At 56.2% G+C, this 13,096-nt stretch overlaps 1 protein-coding gene and 1 long non-coding RNA gene across 2 annotated transcripts; both read right to left on the bottom strand.

Moving 5' to 3' along the window:
* Window positions 1–1,019: 1,019 nt before the first annotated feature.
* LOC132670507 (uncharacterized) lies at window positions 1,020–3,222 on the bottom strand. The gene is made up of 2 exons (XR_009606749.3): window positions 3,043–3,222; window positions 1,020–2,269 (listed from the first exon to the last, which is right to left on the bottom strand). It is a non-coding gene; the product is annotated as an uncharacterized LOC132670507 (long non-coding RNA).
* A 999-nt stretch (window positions 3,223–4,221) lies between these two features.
* On the bottom strand, window positions 4,222–9,298 carry PCK1 (phosphoenolpyruvate carboxykinase 1). The gene is made up of 10 exons (XM_060620961.3): window positions 9,171–9,298; window positions 8,744–8,998; window positions 8,168–8,349; window positions 7,823–8,026; window positions 7,506–7,693; window positions 6,744–6,906; window positions 6,088–6,312; window positions 5,862–5,993; window positions 5,401–5,496; window positions 4,222–5,256 (listed from the first exon to the last, which is right to left on the bottom strand). Exons 2-10 carry the CDS (start codon window positions 8,965–8,967, stop codon window positions 4,802–4,804), a joined length of 1,869 nt encoding a protein of 622 aa, XP_060476944.2. The 5' UTR covers window positions 8,968–8,998; window positions 9,171–9,298; the 3' UTR covers window positions 4,222–4,801.
* Between the last annotated feature and the right edge of the window lie 3,798 nt (window positions 9,299–13,096).

Genomic DNA, 13,096 nt, shown 5'->3' with positions numbered 1-13,096 from the left:
CTGGGTTTTCATCAGTGGTTGGGAGGCACTATTTTCTTCTAGAACAAACTTCTTTCAGTCTGCTTATTTTTTTTCCAATTAAGTGAATCGATCATTTGCTCGAGTTACCAGCTTTCCGTGGGAGGTGGGATGCTCACTCGAACTTTTGGAAAACACGGTGCACTTCCTGTCCGGGGGGCCTGGGGGTACCTTCGCTGTTGGTTCTCTGATTTGGGGAACTTTTCCTCTCGCTCCTCTCTCCAACAGCCTCCAAGCCCCTTCCTTCATCCACCCTGACTGTTCTCAAAACCCCCATCGCATGAAGGAGCGGGGTGTGGGGGGGGGGTGTGTGTGCAGAGCCAAATGTTTGCAAACCGACGTTTAGTCCCTGTCTTCAACACACTCAGAGGGACAGCTGTGGTCTCAGCTTCTCCCCAGTCGTTTTGTCCGGAAGAAGCACCTACCACGAGTTTAATTATGCAATTAAAGTCATTTTCCTGGGCTGAGCAAATATTTACAGCATATTTTGCTGCAAATTGCCTCGCCTGGAGAAAGGTTCTGCCGAGCAGGCTGACGAGCCCGGCATGCATTCACACATTTACATGCCCCATTACCAGGGGGCCGCACGGCACCGAGCAGGTGGCAGACAAGCAAGCCCCCAGGAACGAGCGTCCGTGCAGACACGGTGACAGGTGTCAGCAAAGCCAACGTGTTCGTGGCCCCGCCACGGTGCTACTGTGCAGACCGGTGACGTCCGTTGGTGATCTGCGGCAGCCCCAAATCCCGGCTCTGTGGCACCAGAGAAACCTCGGGGCTCTGTCCCACTGCTGGGGGGTGGGGGCACGGATGGCAGAGAGAACACTGTGCGGGGACGAGCCCTGTAAGGATCAGAGCCACGTCCATAGTGCACCCATCACATCCTGTCATCCGCAGAGCCGTCCTGAAAGAACCCGTGTGTGGCACCTCTCTCAAGGGGCCCCCTGTGCTCAGCTTGCTGTCCGAGTCCGGGTGGGAAAACACGAGGCGAAACTTGAGAAAAAGCAGAAAAAAGTCACGTTCTTTATTTTACTCCCTCTGGACTTCGTCTCCGTCTCAAGTTCCCTTTTCACCCCGAGGAGGAAGCTTTCTGGTAGTTCACTGGGATGGGGTCAGCTGACTCAGGGTTTTCTCAGCTCGAGGGGATCCTCTGCCCCTGCCCCGCTCCCGGCCAGCAGCAGAGCTCTGGGGGAGAGTTTGTGTAGCATTAGGGCGTCAGCACTGGGGGAGGACGGGTCCCACCGGCGGGGACAATGACCAGAGAGAAATCAAGACCCAGGTCTGGGAGCCCCTCGGCAGGGTGGGAAGGTCTGGGGGTCGCACCATCCCAGGGTGGGTGAGCCGGAGGCAGTCAAGGGGCCGGGTGGGGTGATTTCAGCTTCTAGGCTCCAGCCCGGCTGTGTTGAAGGTCAGCCCTGAGGGCAGTGTAGGGCTAATCCTCTCTCCACCTTGGTCTGGGTGACTGCGTGTCCTTGACCTTGTGTGAGGGCTGCTTGGGTCACTGTGCGCTCCCCCATCCTGCCCCCCAGCTGCCCTGTGTTCCTCCCAGAGATAGCTCTGCCCGGAGCCAGCCCAGGGCTGGGCATCAGGGGCCAGCTGCCGTGGGGGGGCAGTGAGCTCCCCGCCCACCTGTTGTGCCAACACAGCCGCACGGAAGGCCCGGGACAGAGCAAACGTGTCCCCGCTGGGTGCCAGATGCCTTGCTCACAGCATCCCGTCTGACCTTCCCAACCCCCTGAGAAGTTACGGTTATTATGCCCATTTAACAGCTGGGGAAACTGAGGCTCAGCGTTTTGTGCAATCACTTGAGAGTACGCTGCTAGGAAGGGGTGTAGTGGGGACTCACATCCAGACTCTCTGGACCCCCGAGTCCGGAGCTGGGCTATTTTGTCTTATCCTCATCGGCCCCCAGAGGGGGTGCTATCGTCCCATGACACAGGTGAGGGTCACTTTGGGTGACACTGCTGGCCAGAGGCGGAGCTGGGACGGGTCCAAGGTCATCAGTGTTTACTACCCCCGGGCGGGAAGGTGGGAGGGTGGGGCGGCCGTGGCGGAGGCAGGCCCTTTCCCATGGATGAGGGAACCTGGTGCCCTATTTACTGCAACTGCTGACCGTGACGGCCAAGGTCACTGATCCGCTGCCCTCTGCAGGGGAGCGGGCCAAGGGAGCCCTCTGGGGCCTGTGCCTGGTGGTCTTAAAGCTCTGGAAGGGACAGGCCGCGTGGCACCCCGGGGGCTCCGGGTTAGGGTGGGCCTGAGGGGAGAAAGCAAGAAGAACGAGACCTGTAACCGCCGACCCCCAAATGTGCCCCTGCCTAGCACCCCAGCCCCCGCCCACCTGCCACGTGGTCCTCGGGTGCCTCCAGGGAGCTCAAAGGCAGGTCTGTTGTCCCACCTCAGTGTTTGCTGTGTACCTACCGTGTTCCGGTCTTTAACCCAGACTCCAGCACAGCCCCCGAGACGCGTGCCAGTCGGGGGACAGCCCCTGTGGTAGATTCCGGCGGAAGACATCGGCCCCAGCGGGGGTCTGGGCTCCTGCGCGCCGGGGGATGACTGAGCAGGAATCAGCACCTCGAAACCGACTTGGCCCGGTCTGCCTGTCTTTCCGCCCCGCGGGGACTGGGGGACCGCAAGATGACATTGGCAAGTAAGGTCACAGCATCCTGACCACGACAGCCAGAGCTCCCGGCCTAGAAACCAGGACCTGGGGGTGGACGCAGCACTTGCTTGGCCGTTTGGGGAAAACAAGTCAAGGGCCAGTGGCAACTGTTGAGTCCTTGTGGTCCCCTGAAAACCTCTATTCTCTTTAAGGCATTTCCTCTAGGCTGATCCCCAGGCTTCCAGGGCCTGGCGGGAACAGGTTCACATGCCAGTCCCCGGGGCACGTGGGTGATGCCGTGCCGGAGCATAAAAACTTCCAGGAGGGCCAGCTTGGCCACAAAACCAGAGGCCTGCTGGGGGCCTAGGACAGGACCCTGGGGCCCGGGACACACGTCTTCACAAAGACGCCCCCCCCCCCCCCCGTACGTGTCAGCCCCTCTCGGGGGTCCAGGGAACTGCCTCAGAGGCCACCAGGCGGGCAGGGAAACAGAAGCCGGGAACCTGGGTCCCAGCTTCCCCCCCCACCCCCAACCCGGGGGTGGACGCTCCCTTGCTTTGTCTCCCTCCGGCGCTCGGGGTCTGAGTCAGAGCGCGCGTCAAGCAAGGGTTCTGTAGCGAAAAGAAAAAACAAGCTTGAAAGCCACTGATTTAAATGAATACAGCAGATGACACTTAATTCCATGAAGTGGGTTTTTTTTTCCCCATCCGTGGCTTTGGTATTGCAATATGACACTTTGTCGGGAGGGCCGGGCCAGCTCTCAGCTCTTTAAAGGGAAAGAAAACTCTGGTTGCCATCTCCCAGCTCCGACGGATGCTCAGAGGGGTGAAGTCACTCTAACCAGCTGCGCCCTGGGAGGGGGACGGCAGGTGCAGGGTGCTGCGTTTGCCTGCACAACGCACGTGTGCTGTGCAGGTGCCAATCCAGCTTCGGGTCTGCATCGTTCCTGACCCCCCAGGAAATGCCGCCAACCCCGAGTCTGGGGGGGGGGGGGAGCGGGGGCGGGGAGGGGCTTGAGGCCAAACCACACCACCCGCTCTCCTCAGGGTGGCCCGCTGTGGGCACGCTGCTCAGTATACAGAAGGTGCTCAATTAACGCTTGTGCCACAGAGCTCCCCTCGGCTTTCTCTCTACTCTCCTCCCTCGTGGATGACAGTTGAGAAAAGTGTTGGTCGACAGGAGCGTAGCGACAAAAGTGCGTGAAATTGGCCTCAGTGTAACGGGGAAGGCTGAACCCCCAGACCCAGAGTTTTGCCAGGAAGCACGTTTTAAACTCTCCCACTCAGTTACACAAGGCCTACCATTCACTCCAAGGCTTGCAGTGTTGAAACCCACTGGTCAGTGGCCTCTAGATACTATCTGGGGGTTAATTCAGAAAGCCCCAAGCGTGATACTCTGCCACCTGTGGGTGACTTCTTCTTTGCTCATCTCTCCTAACTGGTTCCTTTCTGTCCCCTCCCTCCCCCCGCCCCCAGCTCCCTCCCTCCCCAGGGATGATCCTGATGTCCCCACCTCCTTTGGAGGGGATTCGGACCCCAACGTGTTTCACCAGAGAGTCCTCGCTTCTTGGTCGTTCAGATCAGAAACACCAAGTGAATGAATCCATCTTTTCTATAAAAGTTTATTTTGTGATTTTTTCCAAGAAGTGTTAGGGGAAAACATTGAAATCACGTGAAGGTACGTAACCAGGGGTATATAAAAATAATTTAACCGTGCATATTAATAACAAAGCAGCATTTCTTTCTAGCCACAACTAGTAGGTAATCTTGCCCGCGATTTTTCCAAAGGTATTATATACATCTCAGATAACAAGAAATACACACACACACACACACACACACACACACACACACAGCTCAAGTAGTTTTCTCCATGCATTCCAGCTAACTGACACAGCTAAAGAGATAAAAACAGGAAAGACTGAATGCCTGGTGTCCTCAGGGTTGAACCAACGTGCACTGGATAGTGAATTTTGGAGACCTGCTGAGATTTCCCTTCCCGATCCCACAGTTACCAGCCCGTACTTTGTGGTCTTATCTGAAAAATTACAGTGTGTCTTTTGAATCGGCCCATCAGCGTGGTCATGGCAGTGGTACGGGTGGTGCCCACTGAGAAAATCCCACTCTCTCTTGCTCCCGGTTGCATTGGAAAGGGGGCTGCTCTCAAAAGGAAAGCTCTCGGGTCTGATTACATCTGGCTGATCCTTTGCTTCAGGGCAAGGACCTCTCTCTCGATCTCGTAGGGCAGGTCGGTGTTAACTTGGTCCTCCAAGTACTTCTGGATGTCCTTCACCTCCTTCTCCCAGAACCCCTTGGGGATGTCGAAGAGCTCCTTCACGTTGACGTCCCCCAGGCCTTTCAGGTTCAGGGCGCCCTCCTCAGGGATGTAGCCTATGGGCGTGAGCTTGGCACCCGCTTCCCCGTTGATCCGGTTGAACATCCATTCCAGCACCCTGGAGTTCTCCCCGAAGCCCGGCCAGAGAAATTTGCCTTCGTCGTCTTTCCGGAACCAGTTGACGTGGAAGATCTTGGGCAGCTTGGCTGCTGGGCGCTGGGCCATGCTGAGCCAGTGGGCCAGGTATTTGCCAAAGTTGTAGCCAAAGAAAGGCCGCATGGCAAAGGGGTCGTGCATGATGACCTTGCCTATGAACAGAGAGGGGGATCCCGCTGGTCAATCATGCTCTTATGGGACAATACTGGCGCCATTTATCGTTGGCCTGAGCACGTGGAGACAGGGACCACACCAGTCCCTCTGGTCTGCGGTTTGAGTTGTTCACTCAGATTTACCTTTGTGTTCCGCGGCTGCTGTGGCCTCTGATCGCATCGCCGCCCCCACAAACACTCCATGCTGCCAGGTGAGAGCTTCGTAGACCAGAGGGACCCCTGTAGCAGGAGACAAGGAACACCCCGTAAAGGCTTTGACACAGACCCCTGGGCTGGCGATGGCATCTCCCGAAATGGAAAGACACAGAGGAACGGTATCTTTCTACTTGAGCTGCTTTCGTCCTCCCAAAGCCAACGCGCACAAAACCGCTGTCAAAATTACACCACCGAGGCCACGCAGCGGGAAGCTTAATTAGATAGAGCCACAGCCCGTCAAGGATCCAGCCTTGCCAATTATCCTGGATTTTTGGAAGCTGGAGATCTTTGGTGCCCTCTGGCGAGGTCACGAAAAAGGAGAGATTCCATGGACGCTTTCTGGAAGCCAACACACCCGTGCTCCCGGCCTGAACGAAGGAGAGACTCACCGGCAGGTCGGCGGCCTCCGAAGATGATGCCCTCGATGGGCACCCCTTCCGGAGACTCCCAGGCAGGGTCGATGATGGGACACTGGCTGGCAGGGGTGCAGAAGCGTGAGTTGGGATGGGCGCAAGGTTCCCCTGCGACAGCAAGAGAGGAGGCGCCCCTTAGCATCTGGCCCAAACCAGTAGTGCTTAGAGGCTGGGGCCCTGGGGTCTCCAGGAGGGGGCTCACCGTCCTGGGGGGACCATTCCTTGTTCTTCCACGAGGTGAGCCTGATGCCCGGGGCCAGCGGCTGGTCGATACCTTCCCAATAAAAGCCCCCGTCGCTGGTCTCGCCCACGTTAGTGAAGATGGTGTTCTTCTGGATGGTCTTGATGGCGTTGGGGTTGGTCTTCACAGAGGTTCCAGGAGCCACCCCGAAAAAGCCATTTTCTGGGTTGATAGCCCTTAGGTTACCTGGAAGGTTGTCAACCAGAAAGGTAGACATTAACGCCAAACAAAACGTGACGGATCTTTGCACCGAATCCTCAAATCTTTTTTTTTTTTTTTCCTCCTCCCTGGAAGAGATTCCTCTTTTCTCATCCGAGCATGATTTTCCGCTTTGACACTTTTACAACCCTTCCTTCCTCGTCGGTTTTCCACCGAGAGTGTTTTAACACATTTATTGTATAAACAAGCAGCGGCATATGGGGCCCCATTTCAACCCAGATCCTATATTAAATTAAAGAATGCTCGCAGAATACATATTCCTAGGGCTCTGCGAGATCCGAAAGAACAGACTCAAAAAGCCCAATGCCGTGGACTTGGGAGAATTTGGCACGCTTTGAAAGCCAAAAGTTCACCTAGGTGCAATCGTCGTCGTCAACGGTTAGGTCTAAGAGAGTCACCTTCTCGGTCAAATTTCATCCAGGCAATGTCATCTCCCACACACTCTATCTTCCACCCTGGGAGGCTGGGGTTCATCATGGCCAGGTTGGTCTTCCCACAGGCACTGGGAAAGGCTGCTGCGAAATACTTCTTCTGGCCCTTGGGGTTGGTGATGCCCAGGATCTGTTGGGGACAAGATTCCTCCTTAATCTGCTTCCTCCGGTCCCTCCCGGTGGCCAGTGGTTCAGCCTGGGAGAGTGCCCAGAAGCCCCAAAAGGGTAGGTTCCCAAGACCTATGTCTTCAGCTGTCAAAGCGAACATTTTAAATAAGAAAGTCTAGGGGCGCCTGGGTGGCTCAGTCGGTTAAGCGTCCGACTTCAGCTCAGGTCGTGATCTCACGGTCCATGAGTTCAAGCCCTGCATCGGGCTCTGTGCTGACCGCTCAGAGCCTGGAGCCTGTTTCAGATTCTGTGTCTCCCTCTCTCTCTGCCCCTCCCCTGTTCATGCTCTGTCTTTGTCTCAAAAGTAAATAAACGTTTAAAAAATAAATAAATAAATAAATAAATAAATAAGAAAGTCTAAGGGAGCAAAAGTCTAAGGGAGCTCTGGTTTGAAGTGATTCAAAAGAGGCATTAACAATCCTCGGTGGGGCTTCTAAACCTGTCCTCGGGGCACACTGGTCTTGCCTGATGGGAACTGCACATGCGTGGGCATTTGGACCTCCGCACGCGCCCCCGCCCCCAGGTCCCCGCCGTGCAGGTGCACGACTTCCTGCAACTTACCAGCATGTGTTCTGCCAGCCACCCCTCTTCCTTAGCCAGCCGGCTGGCTATCCTGAGGGCGAAGCACTTCTTCCCGAGGAGCGAGTTCCCGCCGTACCCACTCCCGAAGGAGATGATTTCCCTGCGGTCGGGCAGGTGGGCGATGAGGGTCATCTCTGGGTTGCAAGGCCAGTTGTTCACCAGGGGCTCTGCGCAGGAGGACACAGCCCGGGTGAGCGCGCTGCCTCCCCACCCGGGGGTCCCCGGGGCAAAGGCCCAGGGCTCGAGGCGAGGCTGATTTGCCGTCGCAACTTCGGACCCGGAAAGGGTACACTTACTTTTTAAAGGCAGAGGGCATCCCACGGAATGGAGGCACTTGACGAAGTCCCCGTCACCCAGCGCTTCCAGGACCGGGGTGCCCATCCTCGTCATGATGCGCATGCTGGCCACCACGTAGGGGGAGTCTGTCAGCTCGATGCCGATCTTCGACAGAGGGGAGCCCAGCGGCCCCATGCTGAATGGGATGATGTACATGGTGCGACCTGGAGGGGCCGGTGGGAGGGGGGAGGGGTGAGAAATGAGCCCGGCATCACAGACGACGGCACGGCGACATCGCCCTTCCTACCGGCACCCGCCCTCTGCTTCTGTTTGATTTTTCCCAGTCAAGCAACTGTCTCCTTCACCTTTCATGCACCCTGGGAATCGGGCATTGAATGCTTTCTCGAAGTCCTCCTCGGACATCCAGCGACCTAGTTGGCTAGGGCCGGTTTTGGGGATGGGCACGGTATCTCTTTGCTCTTGGGTAATGATGACCGTCTTGCTTTCAATTCTGGCCACATCCCTGGGGTCAGTGAGAGCCAGCCAGCTGCAAAAATTTTGAAAAAATTGGTTAGGAACGGAGGGGGCAGTGTCGCCCTCCCCCGCTGCCTCTGCGCACGGGATTCCCTTCCGCCAGGCGTCAGGGGGTTACGGACCAGTCCCGTGCAGCACCGTGCCCTTCCCGCACCTCACAGGTGCCCAGCGCACGGACGGTGCCCCACATGTGTGGACAACCGCACCAACCGGGGCGCAGCCGAGGAGATGTTACTAGACTGAGCTTGTCTCTCAGGAGAGGGTGGGTCTGGCTGTCGTCCTCGTCAGGGATGGAGTTCGCAGGGAGTGTCCCTACGTTGCTATCTCACGGCCGACCTGAGCCGCTCTATGAATGTCATTAAACTGCAGTCTCTAGGTGGGAACGGCGGGGCTGGGGGCCGGCTTACCAGTTGTGGTATTTCCGCAGCCTCTTGATCACCCCCTGGGCCTCCATCTGGTCCAGCAGCTTCCGGTTCTCGCCGTCGGAGCCATCACAGATGTGGATATGGTCGGGCTGGCACAGCTTGGCGCTACTCTCCACGAATGCTCTCACCGCCTGGGGCAGGCTGTCTAGGGTGCCCTGGACGACCTTGGCCGAGAAATTGAGGCTGCTGGGGAGCTGAGGAGGCATTTCTGCAGGGTTTCGCTAAGGGCCACGGACGCTTCCCTGAAATAGAAAGCACAGGCCCCTTGAACAACCTAACAGACGCCCCCAGGGAAACTCAACGCGTCTCTTTGGTGGCACCTCACCAGACAGTCGAAGCGCTGGGGAGAAAAGGAAAGGAGTTTGCGTCGGCTCCGCAACCTTTAGACACGCAAATTAAAAAGCTCTACCTACCTTTCTCCGTCTCGGATGATCTCGATGAGAGATCCAAGGGTTTCCCACGAGGTGCTTCCGGCCGGTGGACAACCGTTCCCAATGGGAAGGCCGTGTTGGCTGTTTGGAGGCCGGACCTCCCGGCCTTAAATCCCATTGAGGAGAAGGGCCCCGCCCCTCGGCTACACCCGGGGAGGCTCGTCTCTGACGTCAGGGGCAGGACTTTGGATCGCGGCCCCAGTCCGTTGTGCTTCTGGACGGGCTTACCACCACAACCCCCAAGGGAGATAATCATTGAACAGATAGCTGTTAATGAGTGCTGGGCGGCCTAGAGTCGCAGACCGGCCGCGACAAGTCCTTGCACAACTTGTGATTGACTAAACTTTGACCCAGTTCACTCTGCTGATGTAAAACAGTCCGTCCTTCCACTGACGGGCAGGTGGGATCCTGCAGGCCTGGCGGGAGCTCCTCCCGGACACCCAGGGCTCCAGGCAGCACATTCCATGTACCGATGGCCTCTGGCTGGCAGAACGCCGCCACGGTGAGGTGTCACCCCACAGTCAAAACCTATGGGAAAAGAGCACCCAAGTATAAGCAAACGCGTGGCTCATTGGGAAAAGTCAGACCTAACGGGGGGCAAATAACCTTCCAGAGAGTCCCCTGTAGGCCCCCCGCCCAAAATATAAACTTGTGAGGGCAGGGATTTCCGCCTCTTTTGTTAATTTTTGTAGGTACGGTTCCTAGTATATAGTAGGCACTGAATGAGTGAATGCCAAGCGTTGTTCTAAACGCTTTGCATCAACGGACTCATTGCCACCCTCTGAGCTGGTGCCTACGAACTGACAAGGAGACCGAGGCCCAGAGAGGCCCAGCGGCTGTCCCCAGCTCCTGGCTGTAGGGCGAGAGAGGGCAGATTGGAGCCTAAGCACGCGGGGCTCTGGAGTACCACCCCGTACCGCCCCTTGTGAGGTGCCATTCCCTTTTCTGGAACTTTCCGCGTACTCTCCAAGCAGGTCCGGGCTGGATGCAGTTACTCATGGAGATGACTACATGCTTCTCATTGCCCTTGCCATTCTGAGCGCCTGGGGAGTGAAGGGGGCTTGGTGGTTTCGCTAGATTACCCTTGAGCAATGAGACCTTTATAACAGCTGTAAAGAATGTGCTTTGCAAGCTGCAGGAGCTTCGGTCCAACTTAATGAACTCTGAAGCCGCTTGCTGGCATTTCGAGATCACTGGGTGAGAAGTCGGGAGCACGGAGCCAGGCCCCGACTCTCCACAGGGGACCCACCGGCACGGTCAGGGGGTGCCCTGTCCCTCGCATGAGGGTGGGTAGGGATTTACCTGCCTCCACCATGGGGGGTACAGAGATAATTCCGTGACTGTGTCTGAAAGGAACTGTAGAAATACAAGACTTTGAGATGGGCCGCCGGGGTGGCTCAGTCGGTTGGGATTCGACTTCGGCTCAGGTCACGATCTCACGGTTCGTGAGTTCGAGCCCCGCGTCGGGCTCTGTGCTGACAGCTCGGAGCCTGGAGCCTGCTTCGGATTCTGTGTCTCCCCCTCCCTCTGCCCCTCCCCCGCTCGTGTTCTGTCTCTCCCTGTCTCTTAATAATAAATAAACGTTTAGGAAAAAAAGGTTTTCATTTATTTAAAATTATTTCCTGTTTGGGTCACTGGAATTCGTTCCTAGAGGTGCGGTCAGCCGTCTAAGTTTGTGTCATATCTAAATTCAAGCACGAGTAGTGCTCAGCGACCAAGGGACACTTTCTGAGCATGTGACACCGGTGAGATTGGCCATTCAAATGCCCAACCATAAACACGCAACACGCACATTTATGCCAGTGCGGTTCCTCTCACCAAATGGGTAGAGATTCCCATTTTGCTGGTAAAACCGGAACAGGTTTGATTCCCTCAAAGAGCACGTAGGTTGAACACAAACTTGAGAAACCAGAACTTACCCGCATTTCTAAATGCTCCCCGTAAATTCAAGGTGTTTATGCTCTGAGTCTTCCTGGAGAGAAGTAGCTAGCTCAATTAAAATGTAGGAGTATCGGTCACCGCCGCCCTCCAGCCCGTTGTCGAATTACCCACATTTGCCTCAGGGAAGGCTGGCATTATCCCTTTGCAACCATCTGTCATCAAGATGTGAAAAGGCAAACTGGGTTGCGGGTTTCCCTGAAAGCACTGGGTTTGTTAGGAGACAGTGTTGCGGACAGAAGCTGGGGTGTTGAGGACACAGCAGAAGTAAGGACAAACTTCATTTACCCCTCTGTTGATGGGGCCCCGCCTTGTCTCTCTCCCTGGAGGATGCCTGCCCCGTAGGGGACTCATTAAGCAATCATCTCAAGGGGCTGGGCCAGAGACATCTGGATTTCCCCCCATTTCCCCGTAGGCTAAGTTGTAAGGAAGACCACTGGCTGGTCCACCCCCTGCAAGGAGTTTTCATGCTCCCGGTGTGGCTGGGGACGGTGGACGGCGCCCTCTGCTGGGCTCACGATGCGAATTGCATCTGTCATCTCTGGAGTAAACGCCATAGGGACCCCTGACTTTTCGGGGGTGGCTTGGCCCCCTGTGTCCTAAGATACAAGACTGGTCCTCTTTTTAACAACAAATAAAATGTTGATCCCAGACAGAACTGGTTTTTGTTGCAAGAAGGAGAAGGAACCAGGAGGCACTGGGGAAAACAAAGCTTCAGACCCCAAAGTGACTTCTCCACTTCTCCTCGTGGGGTTCCACACCCACTTGGTGGTGGCGGTTAAGCGGCAGGCTGGGTCTGAGGGTCTGAGGAGGGAGGGCGCAGGCCTCCGGAATGCCCGAGCAGAGCAGAGCGGCGAAGACAGCACGGAGACAGGGGCAGGGCCTGCCAGAACTCAAAAGGCGTGGGCAGGTGAGCGTGGGGGCGGGGAACGGCCGACTTCCGGGTCAACAGTGGGAGAGGAAGCCCTGAACTTGGGTAGGATCTCACAAAGGATGCTGGGAACAGTTTGAAGGAGACAGGAATGGGTGGTTTCTTGGTTACCTGAGGGCTGATAAAAAAAATAAAAAAAAAAAAAACCAACCAAAAACCCAGAGACTCCAAAGACCGTCCCCACCAGTGCTTGGATTTCCTGCGAGTCTAGATGGGTGATGTCCACACTGTGCTCTGAGGGACGTGGAAGGATTCCACTGAGCCTCCTCACAGCGCAGGGGAGGAGGGCCCCGTGGGACGCGCTCAGGCCCTCCTCACAGGCAGCCCTTCTGACTTCATCGGTGGCACCTACTGGGCGTCCAGATTGGATCTTTGTTTGAACCAGAAACTCAGCCAGAGCACATTCAAAATCCACCAATCACAAGCAACTCTCTTCTTGGCGACGTAAAACAGGGGAGGCTCCGAGGCTGCAAACAGGACATCCTCCCAAGCTGAGGCTCTTAACGGCACGATCGTGGCCTCCCCTCACCACCCCGTCCCCTCCCCCACCGATCGGGGTGACCGCAAAAATGCCCCTCGGTTCAGGAATCTGAACTCGGAGGAAACCATGACCCTTCCTGGGTAAAGATGAAAAGGGACAACCGTTTTCCAGAAGGTGATGTGAAACTAGCAGTGTGAATCCCACGCCTCGTCCTGGACCCAAAGGTGTGTGTGCAAGTCAATTCGGGCCTCTGTGGCCTCCAAGGGCGCTGACTGGCCCAGCCATGGAGGCTTCCAAACAGCAGGAAAACATGTTCAGCTGTGCAACGATCTCCCACGAAATCATCTGCCAGGGCAGTCCCAGCGGTCCACCCCAGTTGTGTTTGTTCAGGACAAATATTTACCTGTTTTACCTTTATGGAGTAATCGTAATGCCTTCGCAGTCTGGAGGGTATTTTTACAGAGCTGAATGAGTTGAGTTTCTATTTTGGAGCCATAGGATCACGTAGTTGAAAAAGCCCTGAAAATATTATGTTAATCCCGCTTAACGGGGAG

The sequence above is a fragment of the Panthera onca genome, chromosome A3 (genome assembly GCF_046562875.1).
Source record: "Panthera onca isolate mPanOnc1 chromosome A3, mPanOnc1 haplotype 2, whole genome shotgun sequence".
In the NCBI taxonomy this organism is placed as follows: domain Eukaryota; kingdom Metazoa; phylum Chordata; class Mammalia; order Carnivora; family Felidae; genus Panthera; species Panthera onca.
The sequence above is the reverse complement of the archived record's forward strand: the minus strand, read 5'-3'. Positions and strand labels throughout refer to the sequence as shown.